General features: G+C 39.6%; 1 protein-coding gene across 1 annotated transcript; it reads right to left on the bottom strand.

The window, feature by feature from the left end:
• Window positions 1-15821: 15821 nt before the first annotated feature.
• LOC124722510 lies at window positions 15822-18120 on the bottom strand. Its single transcript, XM_047247664.1, has 4 exons — window positions 17990-18120; window positions 17831-17835; window positions 16405-16795; window positions 15822-15894 (listed from the first exon to the last, which is right to left on the bottom strand). Exons 1-4 carry the CDS (start codon window positions 18118-18120, stop codon window positions 15822-15824), a joined length of 600 nt encoding a protein of 199 aa, XP_047103620.1.
• Window positions 18121-18376: the final 256 nt, after the last annotated feature.

Genomic DNA, 18376 nt, shown 5'->3' on the forward strand with positions numbered 1-18376 from the left:
TATATTTATTGTGTTTGGCGTTTTCATTATACCTATATCTACTACTAACATTCTTTGGAATTTGGAATGACAGATATATATTTTTCTTTTCTGTCTTTTTTGCTAACTTTTTCTGATACACTACTTAGATATGGTACTCTGTTATAGCTTGTCTTGACACTGTTTTGATCAGATGCTATGTAACATTGTTGCTGAACCAATAGTGTTCATTGAATGGACAGAATGAATGGACCTTTTTTTATCAAGGACTTCTTCATAGATTTTCTCCACAAAACTGATCGCTCTGTCCATTGCATAAGGTAACATAACTAGATCAACTGAATGACTATAAAATAATCTATAAACTGAACACAATTAATCAGAATTACTGTAAGTTCCACATTTTAATATGGCGGAGTAATGCAGTATATTTAAGTTCTGCAGAAAAAAGTTTCACTTTCTGTGATAAATATTCATAGGCTATGTGATCAGATTTATCACTGGAAAATAGAGCTTCACTATTTATTCTCATTCTTCCCTTATCTTACTATAGTTCTATCATTGTTAACTACAGTAAGTGAAGCTTATACTCTTCGTTATGTGCTTGTTACTGCTTATTCAGATACTTGATGGACATTTAATTGAAACAATTTCAACAACAGTACTAGCTATTACCAAATTTTTTATTGTATTACCTTCATTGCAAATATCATATTTGACAACTCAGTAGTTGCAATAATGAAAATCAAGAGATGGATGTTTATGATACTAAAGTTATGAATATTCAGATTTCTTAGATGTCGAATTTGATACTTACATACTTCAAGATGAAGAGGTACAAAATCATGGGTTTTAGTTACTAGATGTAGTTAATTGAACAGTTTTACCTGTCAACTCAGAAGTCAGAGTTCTAACTAGATCTTCACCAGATTTAAACTCATGAACAGAAGCTAAGATAGATGCCACACCCAGGTTATTGAACCAATAGAAATCACAAAAACTAATATGGACTATTCTGTGGTCAATTTCCGGAAACCTGTGAGGCAAATCATGTGTTTATGCCATACATGTTGAAACATCAGATGACTAAAAGTAATTAATTGTCTATGAAACTAAAAAATAGCAAATTAATTCAGAAAAATTACAATCTAAGTGAAATACTCTACTAGTAAGTTATATCTTGAACGTCTTCCTAGATACACTTTACAGTAAATTTACTATATGACAACTTTTCTAATTTAAAGCGAGGATAAATTGTCAGTAATTTTTGCTAAGGTAATCATTAATGAGAGTGACAGGCTATGTGTGCACATCTCACAGCCACTATCAGTTAAATTAACTAAATTAAGTTGCTATTGAATCCTTCTTCATTAATTGTTTTTCACCATCAAATCCATTATAAGGAAAAATCTGTTGCAACCCACCTCCTCTAACTATAAGCTGCACCTTGAACTGAAATATTTTACAATTATGAGTCAAGAGAATTAAACATCTAAAAAGATTCTCTAATAATTGAGATAAAAAGACAAATAAATTAAATAGAGTCAATCATGTAATATCAGTCATGGGAAAGGATCCTGTGAATGGAATGAATACCGCCAAATTCTTTGGGTTTAAAGACCTAAGCTAATAGTACCCCATTAAGTATAGCTAATGTTTATTAGTACTATTAGTTTATTATTTAATTTTCGCAGATTCATAAAAACAGCCATAAAATTAACATTTCGCCTTACACATTTGCAGTGGTGTCCAAAATTAACGTAATAAATCGTTGTTTCCCCATTGCGTGTCTAACTCACGATATAGTCATACTAAATGTCAACAGATGTCCGTACGACTGTGTTCTGCGCGAAAGACAGCATTCTGTCAACAGAAAAACCACGCCAATCATGACGTCACGGCACCTATCAAATGGAGTTGTGTTTTTCAGGTAGTTCCACATCCACAATCGCTGTGTACACAATCACAGACAGTGCAGTATGGCACAGAGAAAACGCACACCATACTCTGTGCCGTGGAGAGGCATAGGAAGAATGGAAGAGCGGCAGTCGAAAACTCATGTAAGTCGATGGCTTCTCATGAATTGTGCTGTCGTTTCTCAGAAGTGGAGACAATTTATTAGAGACCGAAATTGTATCCCGAAGATAACAGCAGAGCTGACTAAGTATGACACCAGTAAGACAGGACCATTATTTGGCTGTAAGGGCATGACGGTACAACCCTAGTACTGTACAGCAACTGGCATTGGACCTCGCAGCATCCACTGAAAGTGTTGTATCGAGGCAAACGATGTAGAGAAGGCATTGACAGAATGGTTTTTATTGTCAGAGACATGCTGTATGTGTACCTCAGATGCGGCTTCACAGAAGGGAACGTCTAAAGGGGAATCATCAACATCATCAACATGCCACCTGGACGGTCAAAGAGTGGGCCTACATTCTTTTTACAGATGAGTCACGATTTGGTCTGGAGAGTGATGATCAATGGATACCCATTGGAACAGAATGTGGAACACGATTTTGAGACCCTAACACTGTGGAAAAAGACCGATATCAAAGAAGATCGTTAATAGTGTTGGCAGGGATTGTGTTGACCACTCAGAAACCTCTTCATGAAATTGTATGAGTTTAATTGCTGTCAGGTATCATGACGAGGTCTTGAGACCTTACATAAAGTTGATGTGAGGGCTGTGCACCCAGACATGGTATTGATGGACGATAGTTCTCGACCTCATAGGAAATGAGTGGCTGATGTTTTCTTGGAAGCGGAAGATACTGCAAACATGGCGATGGTTTCTCGCTCTCCTGACCTGATTCCCATAGAGTATGTCTGGGATGCATTAGGGAGATGGGCTGCATTACACCAACTCCCACCAACCACTCTCCAAGACTTGCGAGCAGCTCTACAAGAATAATGGCCATTATTGCCTCAACGTGACTCTGGTGATATTGTTCACAGCATATCCCATCGTTGTCTAACCTGTATTGCTGCAAGAGGTGGTCACACTCCATAATGAGGACATTAACTAGTTGTCGCAATGTGTGCACAAATCTGTTAAGATGTAAAAAACGAAGTATATTTTCATCTACTGTTATCCATGTTGCAGTTGTTTACATTCAATACTCTTTACATTGTCTCTATTTTGCTATCACCTGTTTTTACTGTTTTGTGGCAAAATAAAGGCAACCTTTCTAAATTTTCGTTTGTAGCCTTAATTTTGAACACCAGTGTAATTTATCTCTTAAATCATAGATAACTGTTTTAACCAATAATATGTACATGTATCAGTCATATAAACATGGCTGCTGGGATGAATTATGCGATTACTAAATCAACTGCTAACTCAAAAATGACTTGATGATTAAATCAAACAATTATGTAAGGAACAAGTAGCCTAATAAAACTAGCAATTAATACTAAGAGAAAGTTAATAAATAAGGAAGTATATAACTATTGAGTATGCAAAAGATCCATTTAAACCAGTAGAGTAAATTAACTTATAAAATCACAGAAAGTTCAATGTAAGAAAGAAAAAATTATAAATTAAAAAAATTAGACAGCAGACTCAGCATCACCACTTCAACATCTTCATTGCATGTAAGTAAAGATAAATGTAGAACTTGTGTTACTTCTTATCCTTAAGATTTAATCTTTCTTTTCTAATAATAGCCAGGATAGATTAATAATATTAATTATTTAAGTAACATAAACAATACTTCAATGCAATATGTTATAAATATAAAATTACTTTTATTGTAATAATATACATATGTATATATATATATATATATATATGTATACTAAGAAATTTAATTGACATAGTTACATTATTATAATTAAAATACTTGTTGGGTTAAGGTAATAATTCTATTAATCAAATTATTCTATTTTGCTTACCAAATATAAGTAATGTAAAATACATAATTACATTTGTGTAAATATTTTATTATCCATTAATTTCTGTCTCTCTAAAAAATCGATAGTTTCAACTTTTGATATATATATATATATATATATATATATATATATATATATATATAGTAAAATACTCTATTACTATTACTGAAATAAAATTTTAAATGATATGTTAATTCATTTATATTAAGATAAAACAAAAATGAGAAATATATGCCTGTGAGCATATAATTAAATACATTACACAAAAAGTGTACATACACAAATTTAAAAAGCTTGAAGTTTTGTATTAAATAACAAATAATGGAGTGCCTGAGTAAAAGATTTTCTTGATACAGTAAATCATGTCAATAATAGTTCAGTATTACATAAGGTAGGCTTAAACGACTTCCTTTAGTATCAAAATGTTATGTGCATCATAAACCTTAATGTGACATGAAAAGGTAAGCTACCTAAGGCATTGGGTTCATGTCCCATTTATAGAGATATCAGTCATATCCTTTTTAATGAGCAACATCTCTACAAAACTTCTCTTCCTATCAACATTACTGACAAGAACAGTCCTGTCAATCTTATTGATCTTTTGATCTGGAGTTTGAACAGGACTCGAGATGAACTTAGACATACTCTCATTGACACCCCATTAAAAAGAAGTAAAACTATTGTCACAAATGAATCTTCAATGAAATATTTTATTGTTCAAGCGGCAGCATCAACAATAATATTATTTTCAGTTTTATTGATTAAAAAGAAGTATCCAGTAGGATGAGAGGGACAACTCATCCCATCCATAACAATGTGAATTAGAGTATTGTTAAACATTGGAGCAGTTCTATTCCACTTTCACATTCTGTAGTCATGGGATCATCAAGTTGAAATAACTGTTTAACATTAATAACATTACAGAAAATTGCTTCAGTAGTAGTGCTTTCATATTGTATCTTGTTAAGAACATTTATTGTAACTGTTACTACCTTAAGAATTATTGGTGGACAATAGAAGATTTAAATCAAACATCACTACAAGTTCTAGTATACCTATCAATTAGACACCTAGGACGAATAAGAAAATCATTATTTGACAGAGAAAAAACTAATAAGATTAATAATATTATTATTGCACAAGCAAATAAATTTATTTTCTTATAAATCCGTTCTACTTAACAAGGAAAATAAAATCATAAACTGAATTCATAATATTTTTATCACTTTTATCCCTTTGTGGATCACCACCTTTCCTTGAATTTTTACTAAAATGAATTGTTAAACAATCTCTTATAGAAAACACTGTAACAAGTTAAAAAACCACAGTATTATTAACTGCATTTTCTCATTAGATGTGAATCAGGTTTTCATGCATTATTATATCATGCAGTGACAATTCATGTGCAATGAAAATTGAGTCTCAGGACTCAAGATTTCTACTTGCTATAACAGTTATAATTTGAACAATATGATTAATTTCACTACAATAAGGACTTAAATAAGCTAATAATATTCAAAGTTATACTTAAAAGAATAATCCTTTAGGCTTTAGTACATTTTCACACCTACAGAATTTGTAGTCTAGAATCATAATTAAATATATGGCCAACTTACGGTAAGAGAGAAAATTCTCATAAGTAATTTCACTGTCTACCACCTGTAACTTCAGCCATCTTACCACAAAAATTATTATTCTCAACAAACCGTAAGTATATTGGTGCTTTGAAACGGCTAATGATTTAGTGGCTATGTATTTAAATGACACTTGACTTTCCTCTCAGAGCAGCTATTCAAGCAGTTGCAACAAAAGTATACATTAGATATCAATCTACACTTTGTCTGACATCCAGTGATGTATGGACACAGAGTCTCTTTCTAGCTTGATCTCATAACTCCCATTAAAATTCCCACTTCTACGAGATTTTATTGCAGATAACATGCTCTGGGATCTCATCAACTGGCCCCATAGATTGAGTTATTGAAAGCCTCATTGTGTCAGATGACTTGTCTTCTTAATACTGATGGTGGCAAGTACTTAATCTCTACGGTACGGACATTATCTACCATACACCTTACTTTATGCTCTCTTTCTCTCACAGAGGCTGCTCAATAGTGAGTAGTCAATGAGGTAGGTCTGTCAGCTTGGCTTCAATGGCAACATGTTCCATGCTGTAACAAAGAGTGTTACTTGGTAGTTAGTTTCAGACCCATGGCTATATGTTGGTTTAGATATGAATCATTTGCAGCGAGCCTTGCAGCCTGTTTCGGTCACTAGGGCAAAGGTATGAACAATAATTGAAGAGAGCAAGAAAAGGCCAGGTGAGGAATTGGTTTCACTAGATCTTCAAAGGCATCAGAAGCCAAATGGAAAATATATGGGAATCGCAGCAGGGCACTACAATGACTGTACTGAAGCAGGGATATTTCCTATCTCCACCTGGAACATCACACAGGAAACAGCAGTGTACTTCACTTCGCCACTGCCACAGAAAACCGACATGCACTTTTCCGCCACCATCTGACGTTAATGGAGTGAGGTGGGAAGAGTCCTCCAAGAAATACAACTACCTCTCTATATGTAAGAGCTGGTTTGTGCATTGTCCTAGGTCAAAGAGACTGCGTGAGGTAAGAATCGAATCCAGTAGACCATGTAGCATTACCTCAAAAAGAAAGGAAACAAAATCCTTGTATCGCTTTTTAACAACATATGACTGACTGGAGACTGTCTCAGCAAGTAGAGGTTGTCATTTTAGAACCCCTCCTGAAACCAGGGAAAGAACACATGTTGCCCAGTGGCTAGCATAGCATGGTATTCATTAGCCACACAGAAAAGACATTGGAACACACATTCAGCTAGTGTCATTCCTGCATCAGGAATTACATAGGCACTTCAAGTTTAGGTTTATGGCATATCATTCAGCCCTCGACAACCACGCCCTGTTAGAAGTTGGAATACTACAATCTTTCCTTATCTGACAGTATCTCACAGGTCCAGTGTCCAAACCTGACAGGTTCAAATGGTTCAAATGGCTCTGAGCACTATGAGACTTAACTTCTGAGGTCATCAGTTCCCTAGAACTCAAAACTACTGAAACCTAACTAACCTAAGGACATCACACACATCCATGACCGAGGCATGATTCGAACCTGCGACCGTAGCGGTCGCGCGGTTCCAGACTGTAGTGCCTAGTAGCGCTCGGCCACTCTGGCAATCCTGGGAGGGTCTATGGCACTACTTAGTGGGATAACATCCCCAAATAGCTCCACGACTGATTCTTTCTTTTTGTCTCGGTTCAGCGATGCTCCATCAGAGTGATTTGAGCAGTAGAATAATGTTCGTCGGTGATCTGCTTAAGCACAACTTTATGTGGTATTCTAATCAACAGTACTACAACCATAATTCAGTCTCCAATCCAAAGTTAATTGTTTGTGGACGACTTTACTATATCTTGCTTCTCGTCCAACCCTGCAATTACTACTCGTCAGCTGCGGCTGACGATAAGGCATTTGGGAAATTTCCAGATGGTACAGGTATTACATATGCTTCAGAGAAAAGTGTTTGTATTAATTTCAGTATTACCAAACGTCCTTTTAAGGGGACATTGTATGTGAAATTCGTTGAAATTCGACATTTTCTGTTTGTACTCGATAATGTGCTTTGGACTTTCCTGAACATTTTGGTAAATAATTAATTAAAATCAGGCAATTGTGAGACCTTCAAATAATATTTTGAATGTTGATGTGTGACCGTGCAGCCCAATAATTATCGAAAATTGTAAGTTGGTGTCTTAAAAAGTTTCCAGGATAATGGGCCAAAAAATTCTATAATTTAACATTGTCGGCATAGGACATGCAATGTCCCCTTAACCCACCCATTCTTAAAATGAAAGACACTCTTCTAAATTTTAAAAGTTTCAAGGGTTTCATGGTCTCACATTTGGATGTGGCTGAGTAGTTACCACATCTGAAGAATATAAAGATCTAAAGACATTAATTATGTTAAAATATTCTGCAAAAGGTTGTGGGTAAGAGACAACATTTCTACTTCAGATTTACAAGGCTTTTGTGACAACACGGCTTTACTCTGAATGCATGGTTTATGTCTCAGCTGGTTCATCATTTAACTTAAAGCAATCAGTGGTATTTACTTTGAAGAGATAAGCCTGGTAACAGGGTCGTATAAGACCAGTCTCATTCTCCAGCCTCTGTGTTGAGGATGGTGAGCTACCACTTTTCATCCCGTGTCAAATCCTTATGATGTGACATGTATGCTGCCTGCTCCCGGTCCCACAGTTCACCGGCATTCTACGAGGTGCATTCAAGTTCTAAGGCCTCCAATTTTTTTCTCCGGACTGGAAAGAGATAGAAGCATGCACATTGTTTTAAAATGAGGCCGCATTCATTGTCAATACGTCCCAGAGATGGGAGCACCGTATGGCAGATGGAATTTTACCGCCAGCGGCGAGCATGAGAACTGGTTTAAATACTTAAAATGGCGACGTTTTCCTTAGTTGAAAAGCGTGCAATCATTCGTTTTCTGAATTTGCGTGGCGTGAAACCAATTGAAATTCATTGACAGTTGAAGGAGACATGTGGTGATGGAGTTATGGATGTGTCGAAAGTGCGTTCGTGGGAGCGACAGCTTAATGAAGGCAGAACATCGTGTGACAACAAACCGAAACAACCTCGGGCTCGCACAAGCTGGTCTGACGACATGATCGACTAAGTGGAGAGAATTGTTTTGGGGGATTGCCGAATGACTGTTGAACAGATCGCCTCCAGAGTTGGCATTTCTGTGGGTTCTGTACACACAATCCTGCATGACGACCCGAAAATGCGAAAAGTGTCATCCAGGTGGGTGCCACGAATGCTGAAGGACGACTACACGGCTGCCCGTATGGCATGTTGCCAAGCAATGTTGACGCGCAACGACAGCATGAATGGGACTTTCTTTTCGTCGATTGTGACAATGGATGAGACGTGGACGCCATTTTTCAATCCAGAAACAAAGCGCCAGTCAGCTCAATGGAAGCACACAGATTCACCGCCGCCAAAAAAATTTCGGGTAACCGCCAGTGATGAAAAAATGATGGTGTCCATGTTCTGGGACAGCGAGAGCGTAATCCTTACCCATTGCGTTCCAAAGAGCACTACGGTAACTGGTGCATCCTACGAAAATGTTTTGAAGAACTAATTCCTTCCAGCACTGCAACAAAAACGGCCGGGAAGGGCTGCGCCTGTGCTGTTTCACCAAGACAACGCACCCGCACATCGGGCTTACGTTACGCAACAGTTTCTTCGTGATAACAACTTTGAAGTGATTCCTCATGCTCCCTACTCACCTGACCTGGCTCCTAGTGACTTTTGGCTTTTTCCAACAATGAAAGACACTCTCCGTGGCCGCACATTCACCAGCCGTGCTGCTATTGCCTCAGCGATTTTCCAGTGGTCAAAACAGACTCCTAAAGAAGCCTTCGCCGCTGCCATGGAATCATAGCGTCAGCGTTGTGAAAAATGTATACGTCTGCAGGGCGATTACGTCGAGAAGTAACGTCAGTTTCATCGATTTCGGGTGAGTAGTTAATTAGAAAAAAAATCGGAGGCATTAGAACTTGAATGCACCTCGTATACTGTGGTTCGCCCACCAGCCAAGTAATTATGCACAAAAAAACACTAGCAACGAGGCCACTTGACGTTCGTGTGGAACAGGATGTAGTTGGAGTTCATTAAGAACGCATTACGAGGTTGAGGTCGTTCACACCCTTAATTGAAGAGCAGAGCAAGAAATTTTAATTTATCAGAGCACAGAAAGAATTCTATCCTGGAGTATGTTTTTAAATCTATGTTTTACAGCATTTTAACACAGCACTGCAATTACTGTGCAGTTTGCATTTATATGTCTAAGTAAGTGATTACATCAGCTGCGTTGTGTTGTTTACTAAACATTCCACCGAATGAGGTGGCGCAGTGGTTAGCACACTGGATTCACATTCGGGATGATAACGGTTCAAACCCGCGTCCTTCGATCCTGATTTAAGTTTTCCGTGGTTTCCCCAAACCCCTTAAGGCAAATGCCAGGACGGTTCCTTCGAAAGGGCACAGTCACTTCACTAATCTGAGCTTGTGCTCTGTCTCTAATGATCTCGATATCGACGGGACGTTAAACACTAATCTTCTCTCCTCCTCCTCCCAAATATTTCTTCGAGATTGGCTTATCTAATAGATTCACAGTGTATGACGTTGAATTAAATGCGATATTGAAAGCGCTGGAGCAGACAAGATCATCCTCCAAAACCCCTCATCTGTATTGACTCACTAAGTGTTCTTCACGCTATGCATAACATGTACCTATCGAAAAACAAATCCAGATGATCGACGACTTCTTTTACACCCACAGATTCAGGGCAAGGAGGTGTCATTCTGCTCAGTACCAGGATATGTGGGCATTCGAAGTAATAAAGTAGCAGATGAAGTAGCTAATTAATAGTCGTCTTCCTTTCAAGCATTAGGCAACTGCTTATTCTCAATTCACAAACAAAATCATTCCTGTCTTTCCCGAGCACTTCCAATATATCTTTTCCCATTCGTCTTCTAGTTTAGGACCTTCTGGAGAATTGTGTGACCTGTCATTCTCATGAGGTACTGTTTTAAATTTTCACGATACTTTTTCATTTTTTCATTCAAGGTGCAAATATTTAATTCTGTTGAAGTACAGGATCCTGCGTCTCTCAGATTATTGTGGCGTTCCTACATCGAAACACTGAGCTGAAAGTACTTCTGACGCGCCTCCTCGTAGTACAGAGTCCTCTAACGCATCGATTCCGCTTTCTGCGACACAACCTGCTATATCCACTAGTAACTAGATATCACCGCATGTGTCAGAACCCAGGATAGATATGGGTGAACCTGCAAAGTAGATGGACCACCCGCGAAAGAGAACACGATACGAAGAGGTAATCAAGCTAAACACGGCTGACTCAAGATGGATAAGACACAGTTTAGAACGAACCGAATGAAAAATAGGCAACAACGAGGTGTCAAGCGAAAGCCTTCCCCACAACGACGTTAAGAGGCCAAGAACAAAGAGAGACGCAATCCGGAATGCGACCAGACAGAAGAACCGAGTTCTAAGCAAGGTTGTTATCCAACAGTCCGTAGTACAGTGATGTCATCAGAAGAAAGCACAGAAATGACGGACTATTCACTGGTTGGCCATATTTATACCAGCTAGGAGGAACACTATTGGCCACTTATTCATGTGGAGAGATCGGTGGTGCACTCGCTGCAGTGATACTGTGCTCTCTGTCAGCCATCTAGGCCCGTGCCCTCCAGCCAGCATTCAATTTCCGCGAAGCCTGATACCAGATCCGTCATACCGAAATAGCTACATATGGGCGGAAACGCCACGGACGGCGCAGTGGGGGTGAACTGGGAGTATGAGTGGAGCTGGTTACTGTTGACTGCCGGCTACAGGAAGGGAGGGTGTGAAGCAGTGTTCATCACGACATCGCTGGTGATGGGCGTGCTATGGGATGCAAAATGTATCGCCAGTGCAACATCTGGGAGTCACTGGCAATGCCAAATTGGAGTCGCTTGTACTTACATAATCCAAAAGGCTTATTAGTGACAACGATTTTCTGCGATTCCTCATCTATGAGTAACTGGAGTTAAGCGTTGGCGTGGTCAATCTTACAGTAGCATTCCCGCCCAACAGGGAATAGGATAAGTTTCAACCTGTGATTGGGCATTTATTTGTGACCTTGAAATCTCTACACAATAGTAGAGAAACATTGTGATTACTCATGATGACTACTGGAGTAGCCCATCTACATCTACATCTACATGTTACTCTGCAAGTCACAGTTTAGTGCCTGTTCCACTCTCGAAAAACGCGCAGGGAAAACGAACACTTAAATCTTTCTGTGCGAGCTCTGATTTGTATTATTTTATTATCATGATTGTTTTCTTCTACGTAGGTGGGCCCAACAAAATATTTTCGTACTAGAAGAGAAATTTGGATTGAAATTTCATGAGAAGATCCTACCGCAGTGAAAAATCCCTATGTTTTAATGACTACCACCTTCATTCGTGTATCATGTCTGTCGCACTCTCTCCTATATTGCGCAATAATACAAAACGAATTGCCCTTCCTTGAACGTTTTCGATTTCCTTCGTCAATCCTATCTGACGCGGGTCCCACACCTCACAGCAATACTCCTGAAGAGAGCAGATAAGTGTAGTGTTAGTAGCCCCTTTAGCAGACCTGTTACATTTTCGAAGTGTTTTATCAGTAAATCGCAGTCTTTGGTTTGCTTTCCCCACAAGACATTCTATGTGATCATTCCAATTTACGTTATTCCTAATTGTAATCCAGTATTATTTAGTTGAGTTTGAAGCCATTAGATTTGTATGATTTATCGTGTAACTGAAATTTAGCGGATTGCTTTTAGTGTTCATGTGTATGGCTTCATACAAAGGTCAATTAGGGTCAATTACAATTTATTGTACCATTCAGATATCTTGTCTAAATCATTCTGCACTCCGTTTTGATCATCTGATGACTTTACGTGACGACTTACATGACTTAAATGACTTCGTAGGTACTCAATTTGATTAGAAGTCGCTTGTAAGGAACGGTGTCAAACACCTGCAGGTCTAAAAATACGGTATCAATTTTACGCCCCCTGTGAATAGCACTCACTACTTCGTGAGATTAAAGAGTAACTTATGTTATACGGCAACTATGTTTTCTGAATCAGTGTTGGCCATGTGTCAGTAAATCGTTCTCTTCATGGCGAATCATATTATTCGAGCGCAAATCGACTTTAGCGATATGGGTATCTAATTCAGCGGATTACTCCTACTTCCATTCTTGGGCATTGGTGTGACTTGTGCAGCTTTCCAGTCTTTGGATATAGATCTTTCTACGAGCGAGCAGTTACATATTAGTTTTAAGTATGGAGCTATTGTGTCAGCATACTCTGCAAGGAACCTGACTACACTCTGATTTAAAGTAGTTGTCACTTGACGTTTGCGCTGCGAAGTTGCGGCGTTGTCACGTCAAGCACTGGCTGGAGGCAGCCGCCTCAGCGCATCGCTACCCCCGGCGATAGAAAATCGTTTTAAAGCCTGTGTCTTCCACAAAAAGTAAGTAAAAATTTTCAAAGCGACATATGATGTATATCTTTACAATGTCTCTCAATCTGTCATATATCTATTCTTAATTTTAATTAGGACAAGAGTTACGTTAATTTGTTTGAAACCATTTAAAGCCGGCAGCGGTGGCCGTGCGGTTCTAGGCGCTCCAGTCCGGAGCCGCGCTTCTGCTACCGTCGCAGGTTCGAATCCTGCCTCGGGCATGGATGTGTGTGATGTCCTTAGGTTGGATAGGTTTAAGTAGTTCTAAGTCCTATGGGACTGATGACCACAGCAGTTGAGTCCCATAGTGCTCAGAGCCATTTGAACCATTTTTGAAACCATTTAAATTCTCGATTTCGCAAACAGCTTCTAACTTATCACGTCATTACTGAAAAACTATTGGTGTCACAGCAAAATATTTTTTTTCCGTTCATTACCAAAATAATGCACTCGGCAAAGAATACTTAAAAGTTTTCGTAGTGCATTACGTTTCCTGTATATAAATTTCGGAAAACAGCGTTTTTAAGCAACCTTATCAGTACTGAACTCGAAACAAGTATGACGTTTAAAATCTCTATCTCCTATAAATATTGTGTAAATATTTTGAAATTTACGCACAGTATCGGTCTCAGTGGTATCTGTAAGCATATCAAATATCTTTTCTTAATTTTAATTAGGGTCGTTGTTACAGTAATTATTGACGTGTGAGAAATTTTCGCGTCCGGAAAAGTTTCTTCTTTAGATTGCAAATCTCGAAAACTATTACACACATTGAATAACATCTTGGTGTATATACAAAATGAAATAAAATTAAATTCAATCTAACTTAGATGACGAGAGCTGGTCAAACAGTATTTCTTAGTCTCACAACAAGAATAAGAATTAAATCGAAATAAATTCACAAACACAATATTTAATGGCAGTAAGTAAACTACACACTAATCAGATAATGCGAAAACACCGCTTTATTCAGAATCAGTCAGTGGGACTATCGGTGTCGCTGCTCGTATTGACAGATATAATCAAGTCTTCGACACTTTGTTGTAAGATACCTTCATTGTTCCATGCGTCCTGTATCACTCCTTTCACGTGATGCACTACCTTCTGCCAGTCTTCCGATGTCACAATTTCAACTGCCTCTTTCAAAAGGCGTTCCACTTCGGTTAATGTGAATTTCTTATTTTCTGCAGCAATATGCCGTTTAACCTGAGCCCAAATCAGCTCTATTGCGTTGAAATGGCAATGGTAAGGAGGCAATCTGAGCACTTCATGCCCGTATTTTTTTGCTACTTCATCCACAATGTAAATCGGGTTCTTTGGCTTGTGTTGCGATACAAGTTCTAATAATTCTGCCCTTGTCAAATTACTGTCGAACTGTACTTTATGTTTTTGTAACCATGTAACAATGTCGTTTTTCCTCGTTGCCTTTGTGGGTGCTATATCTTGTATTACTGAGTGATAAGGAGCGTTATCCATAACAGTGATAGAGTTTTTTGTTAAGTTCTGGAGAATACAGTCTTTAAACCATTTCACAAAAATATTGTGGTTCATCTCTTCGTGGTAGTCTGAGGTCTTATTTGAACTAAATAGCAGCAGACAATTCGGAATGAAACCTTTTGAATTTCCGGCATGTGCTACAATTATCCTTTTTCCTCTGCCGATCGGAGCTGACATACTACCGCTGACTGTACAGTCTGTCCAGTCTTTTTTTAAACTGTGTCCTACATTAACCCACGTTTCATCAAGCCAAACGATATCATCAAAATTTGTCCCCACTAATTCTCTAAGAAAGCGGCATGGCCAGGCTGCAATATCTTGGCGTTCCATTAGTAACTTTCTGCCAGTGATGGATTTATAGCGGAATCCTAACATTTTCACGACTCGTAACGAAGACGATTTACTACCCTGCAACAGGTCAGCAGCTGTGAAGGTAGCATGCAGTTTTTTGAGTGTTGGATACTCCTTCCTGGAATAAAATGCGTATATTTGACGACGAATGGCATCTTCCTGAAAAGAGTCAAGTTTTGTGACCCTCTTCTCTAGTCACCTCTTTTTCCCAGGCCGTGCGGGATTAGCCGAGCGGTCTTAGGCGCTGCAGTCATGGACTGTGCGGCTGGTCCCGGTGATGGTTCGAGTCCTCCCTCGGGCATGGGTGTGTGTGTTTGTCCTTAGAATAATTTAGGTTAAGTAGTGTGTAAGCTTAGGGGCTGATGACCTGAGCAGTTAAGTCCCATAAGATTTCACACACATTTGAACTTTCTTTTCCCAGGTGTCTCCAATTTAGATGATTCACTTGAGCCTTCTTTCGTGAATTTCTCCTTGCAGATTCTTATTACTGATCGTTCGCTAACTTGCAGAGCAGATGCAGTTCGCTCCACCACCTTATCCAAAGGAACGAGAGGCCCTCCTACATCCCTCTCTCTCAAAATACTCCCTTAAGGAACACACGTATTCACGCGCCTGACTGCGTATAACGGTGCCATGTCCGCCACTTTTTGGAGGTTTCCGAGGAGTGTGCAGCCTCGGCCTCCCTCTCTTGCGACTGCTTTCATCAGACATCGTAAACACGCGAAGCTACAAGTCACTCAAATCTCTCACCCGCACGTCTACAACGGCTCGCTGAGGACTGGCAGGCACAATGCCTTAGTCAGCTCAGCACAGCAAAGTGGCAACGCAGTGGCAGCCGACAGCGCCGGCTGCTATTGGTTTATTGGTGGCGGGAGCCCTGCAGCCCGTTGCCTGTCTAGTGACAACTAGTTTAAATGATAGTATTGTATACGAACTGGACCGAAAGCCTTGCCTTTCCTAAGCGTTGTAAGCTGCTTCCCTTTGTGTGTGAAGGGTTATGTATAAAGACTGAGGCACAGCACACTTCTGCCTGAAATAAAGATGCAAACGCAGTGCAGAGACTCTCCAGCTCCTAAAAAGGGACTGCAGTTCAAACGTCCTTGACTTCATTATATATAGAAAACTTATTATTATTATTCTGGATTTACAATGTGAGTACATTTTTCCAGCACCTATTCTAGATTACAGTAAGTCACTAATTATTGTTCTCCACTCTTCTCTATTTGTCCATAAATCTTCAGGAATGTTGTTCTTCCTCACTGCTGACTGAACTCCCTGTATCCATGTATCAGGTGGTCGTCCCCTTTTTCTTCTTCCAATTGGTACCCAGTTGATTATGCATTTTGGTAGCCTTTCCTGTTCCATTCGTCTGATGTGTCCATACCATTTAAGTTGTTTGTACCCGATGAAATCAATAATTGAATTTTTTCATTTCATCTTGTCTCTGATTACTTCATTTCTTATTCTTTCTCGTCTTGATATTCTTGCTGAACGTCTCCAGAAATCCATTTCTGTGGCTAATAATTTTGATTTCAGTTGCCATTTTGTTGTCCATACTTCTGAACCATATGTAATAATGCTCCTAACTATTGTTTTAAAGATCCTTATTTTGTTATCAGTTGTTATGTGTTTGTCCCAGAGAATTGCATTCAATAAAGAGATTGTCGTCTTTCCAGAATTTATTCTTGATCTAATTTCTTTGTCCTGTTTCCCATCATTTGTAATTTTCACACCTAAATATTTATATTCCTCAGTAGCTGTTATTGTTCCCATCCCTTCTTCTAATATTAAGTCTCCATTCACTCCACCAATTACCATGTACTTTGTTTTATTCATGTTTACATTTAGACCTGATTTTTTATATTCTTGAATCAATTTTCTGGTCATATACTCTATGTCCTTATAGTCTTGGGCTATAATCAGTTGGTCATCTGCAAATTGTAACGATTATATTGTTCTATTTATAGGAAACTTAAACAACATAAAAGTGACGAGGCCAAAAATGTTGGTCGCAGACTAGTGCTCGATGACAGATAATGAGGTGTGTAACGGGTTATGTAAGCAACAGTGATTGGGAACTACCCACGAAGAGGAACAGAGCCGTCCCCATGGGCCACCAAACCTCGTGAGAGTGGGAACAACACGGTCGAATCCATTCGTGCATACGTCACCTGATTAACAAAGAGACGGTGGCTCCCGTGGCTACCTGGAAACGGACGTCCTGGTGGGAAATGCAAAGCATGAGAAACAATTTTCGCGTGGAGGGGTTGCCCAAAGGGATTACCTGGTGCTCCCTGGAGCGAGATGGGAGCAGGTCGAGCGTCATCGAAACACGGAGCCCTTTTCTGCCTAAGCAGTCCGCGACCCATAGCGACTTGGAAAATCTACGGGCACGAGGGAGAGGCCCCGATACCGCGGACTAGGGGCGACTGGAGGCTCGTATACTATGGAAGCGTTGGACAAAGACGAATGATAACTTTTCTGCAACCTGATGGTTCTAACGTCGGTGTGAAAAGCGTGGTGGCGCAACTTGCGGTCATCAAATGAGTCGTTCCTTAGCCACCTGCGTAATATCGAACGATTGTGCGATGGAAAAGATGCTCTCCAACGAAGAGTTACCAAGTTTCAATGCCGCTGCCTGCAAATCCAAATCAAGTGCTACCTAAACCACGACGTCACGAATCAAAGAGTTCTCATACGAAGCCTTGCAGCGTTCATTGGCGCGAGTGAAATCGCATTTGCGACTGAGACTTTCCCATTCACTGCCACAGGAGCGATATGATTGTCCAGGCTGTTTATGGTATTGGTGAAACTTGCTGCTGGAGGCAACAACATGATATCCCTGGGAAGAACAGATAGTCAACAAAGCTCCCGTCTCCTGGATAGAGAGCGCGAAGGAGTCAGACAGAGGCGGTAATTTTCGGCGCAGAATAAACGTGACTGGTGACGACCATGACAGAAATTACGATCTCTGCAATAAATCGTCCGTAACTGGAAGCGCAATTATATGCTGCTTCAGTCCATGCAGATATGTGTCCCAGTCCTCTGTAACGCCACTGAAAGGCGGAAACGACGGAGGACGTATGGGAGCGTCCATTGAACGGGGCGCTGAGGCCTAAAGCAACGTGGTCTCTCGCGCTTGGAGTTTGACCGCCTCAAGCTGAAGGACTTCTGTAGCAAGTCCATATGTAGCTGCTGGTGTTGCGTTAGCTGCTGCAGTTACTCCAGCAGGGAAATCAATTTTTATAGCATCCATGCTAAAGAAAAAGTTCGTTTTTGCTCGTCGCCAATAATACAACCGCGTGTAACTGGATATCAGTGCACTCGTTAAAACCCAGGAGAGAAACGGGTGAAGCCCCAAGGCGAAGGAGCCTCATGCGGAAGAGAACACGATACCACGTGGTAGTCGAGCTAATAACTGGTTCAAATGGCTCTGAGCACTATGCGACTTAACTTCTGAGGTCATCAGTCCCCTAGAACTTAGAACTACTTAAACCTAACTAACTTAAGGA

The sequence above is a fragment of the Schistocerca piceifrons genome, chromosome X (assembly GCF_021461385.2).
Source record: "Schistocerca piceifrons isolate TAMUIC-IGC-003096 chromosome X, iqSchPice1.1, whole genome shotgun sequence".
Taxonomy (NCBI): domain Eukaryota; kingdom Metazoa; phylum Arthropoda; class Insecta; order Orthoptera; family Acrididae; genus Schistocerca; species Schistocerca piceifrons.

Excerpts from the sequence above, each read along its gene's own strand:
- LOC124722510 (XM_047247664.1), bottom strand. The coding sequence starts at position 18,120 with ATGGATGCTATAAAAATTGATTTCCCTGCTGGAGTAACTGCAGCAGCT. Across the intron at positions 15,895-16,404 it reads GAAGTATGGACAACAAAATG|GCAGAAGTGTGCTGTGCCTC; the intron begins GCAACTGAAATC and ends TCTTTATTTCAG.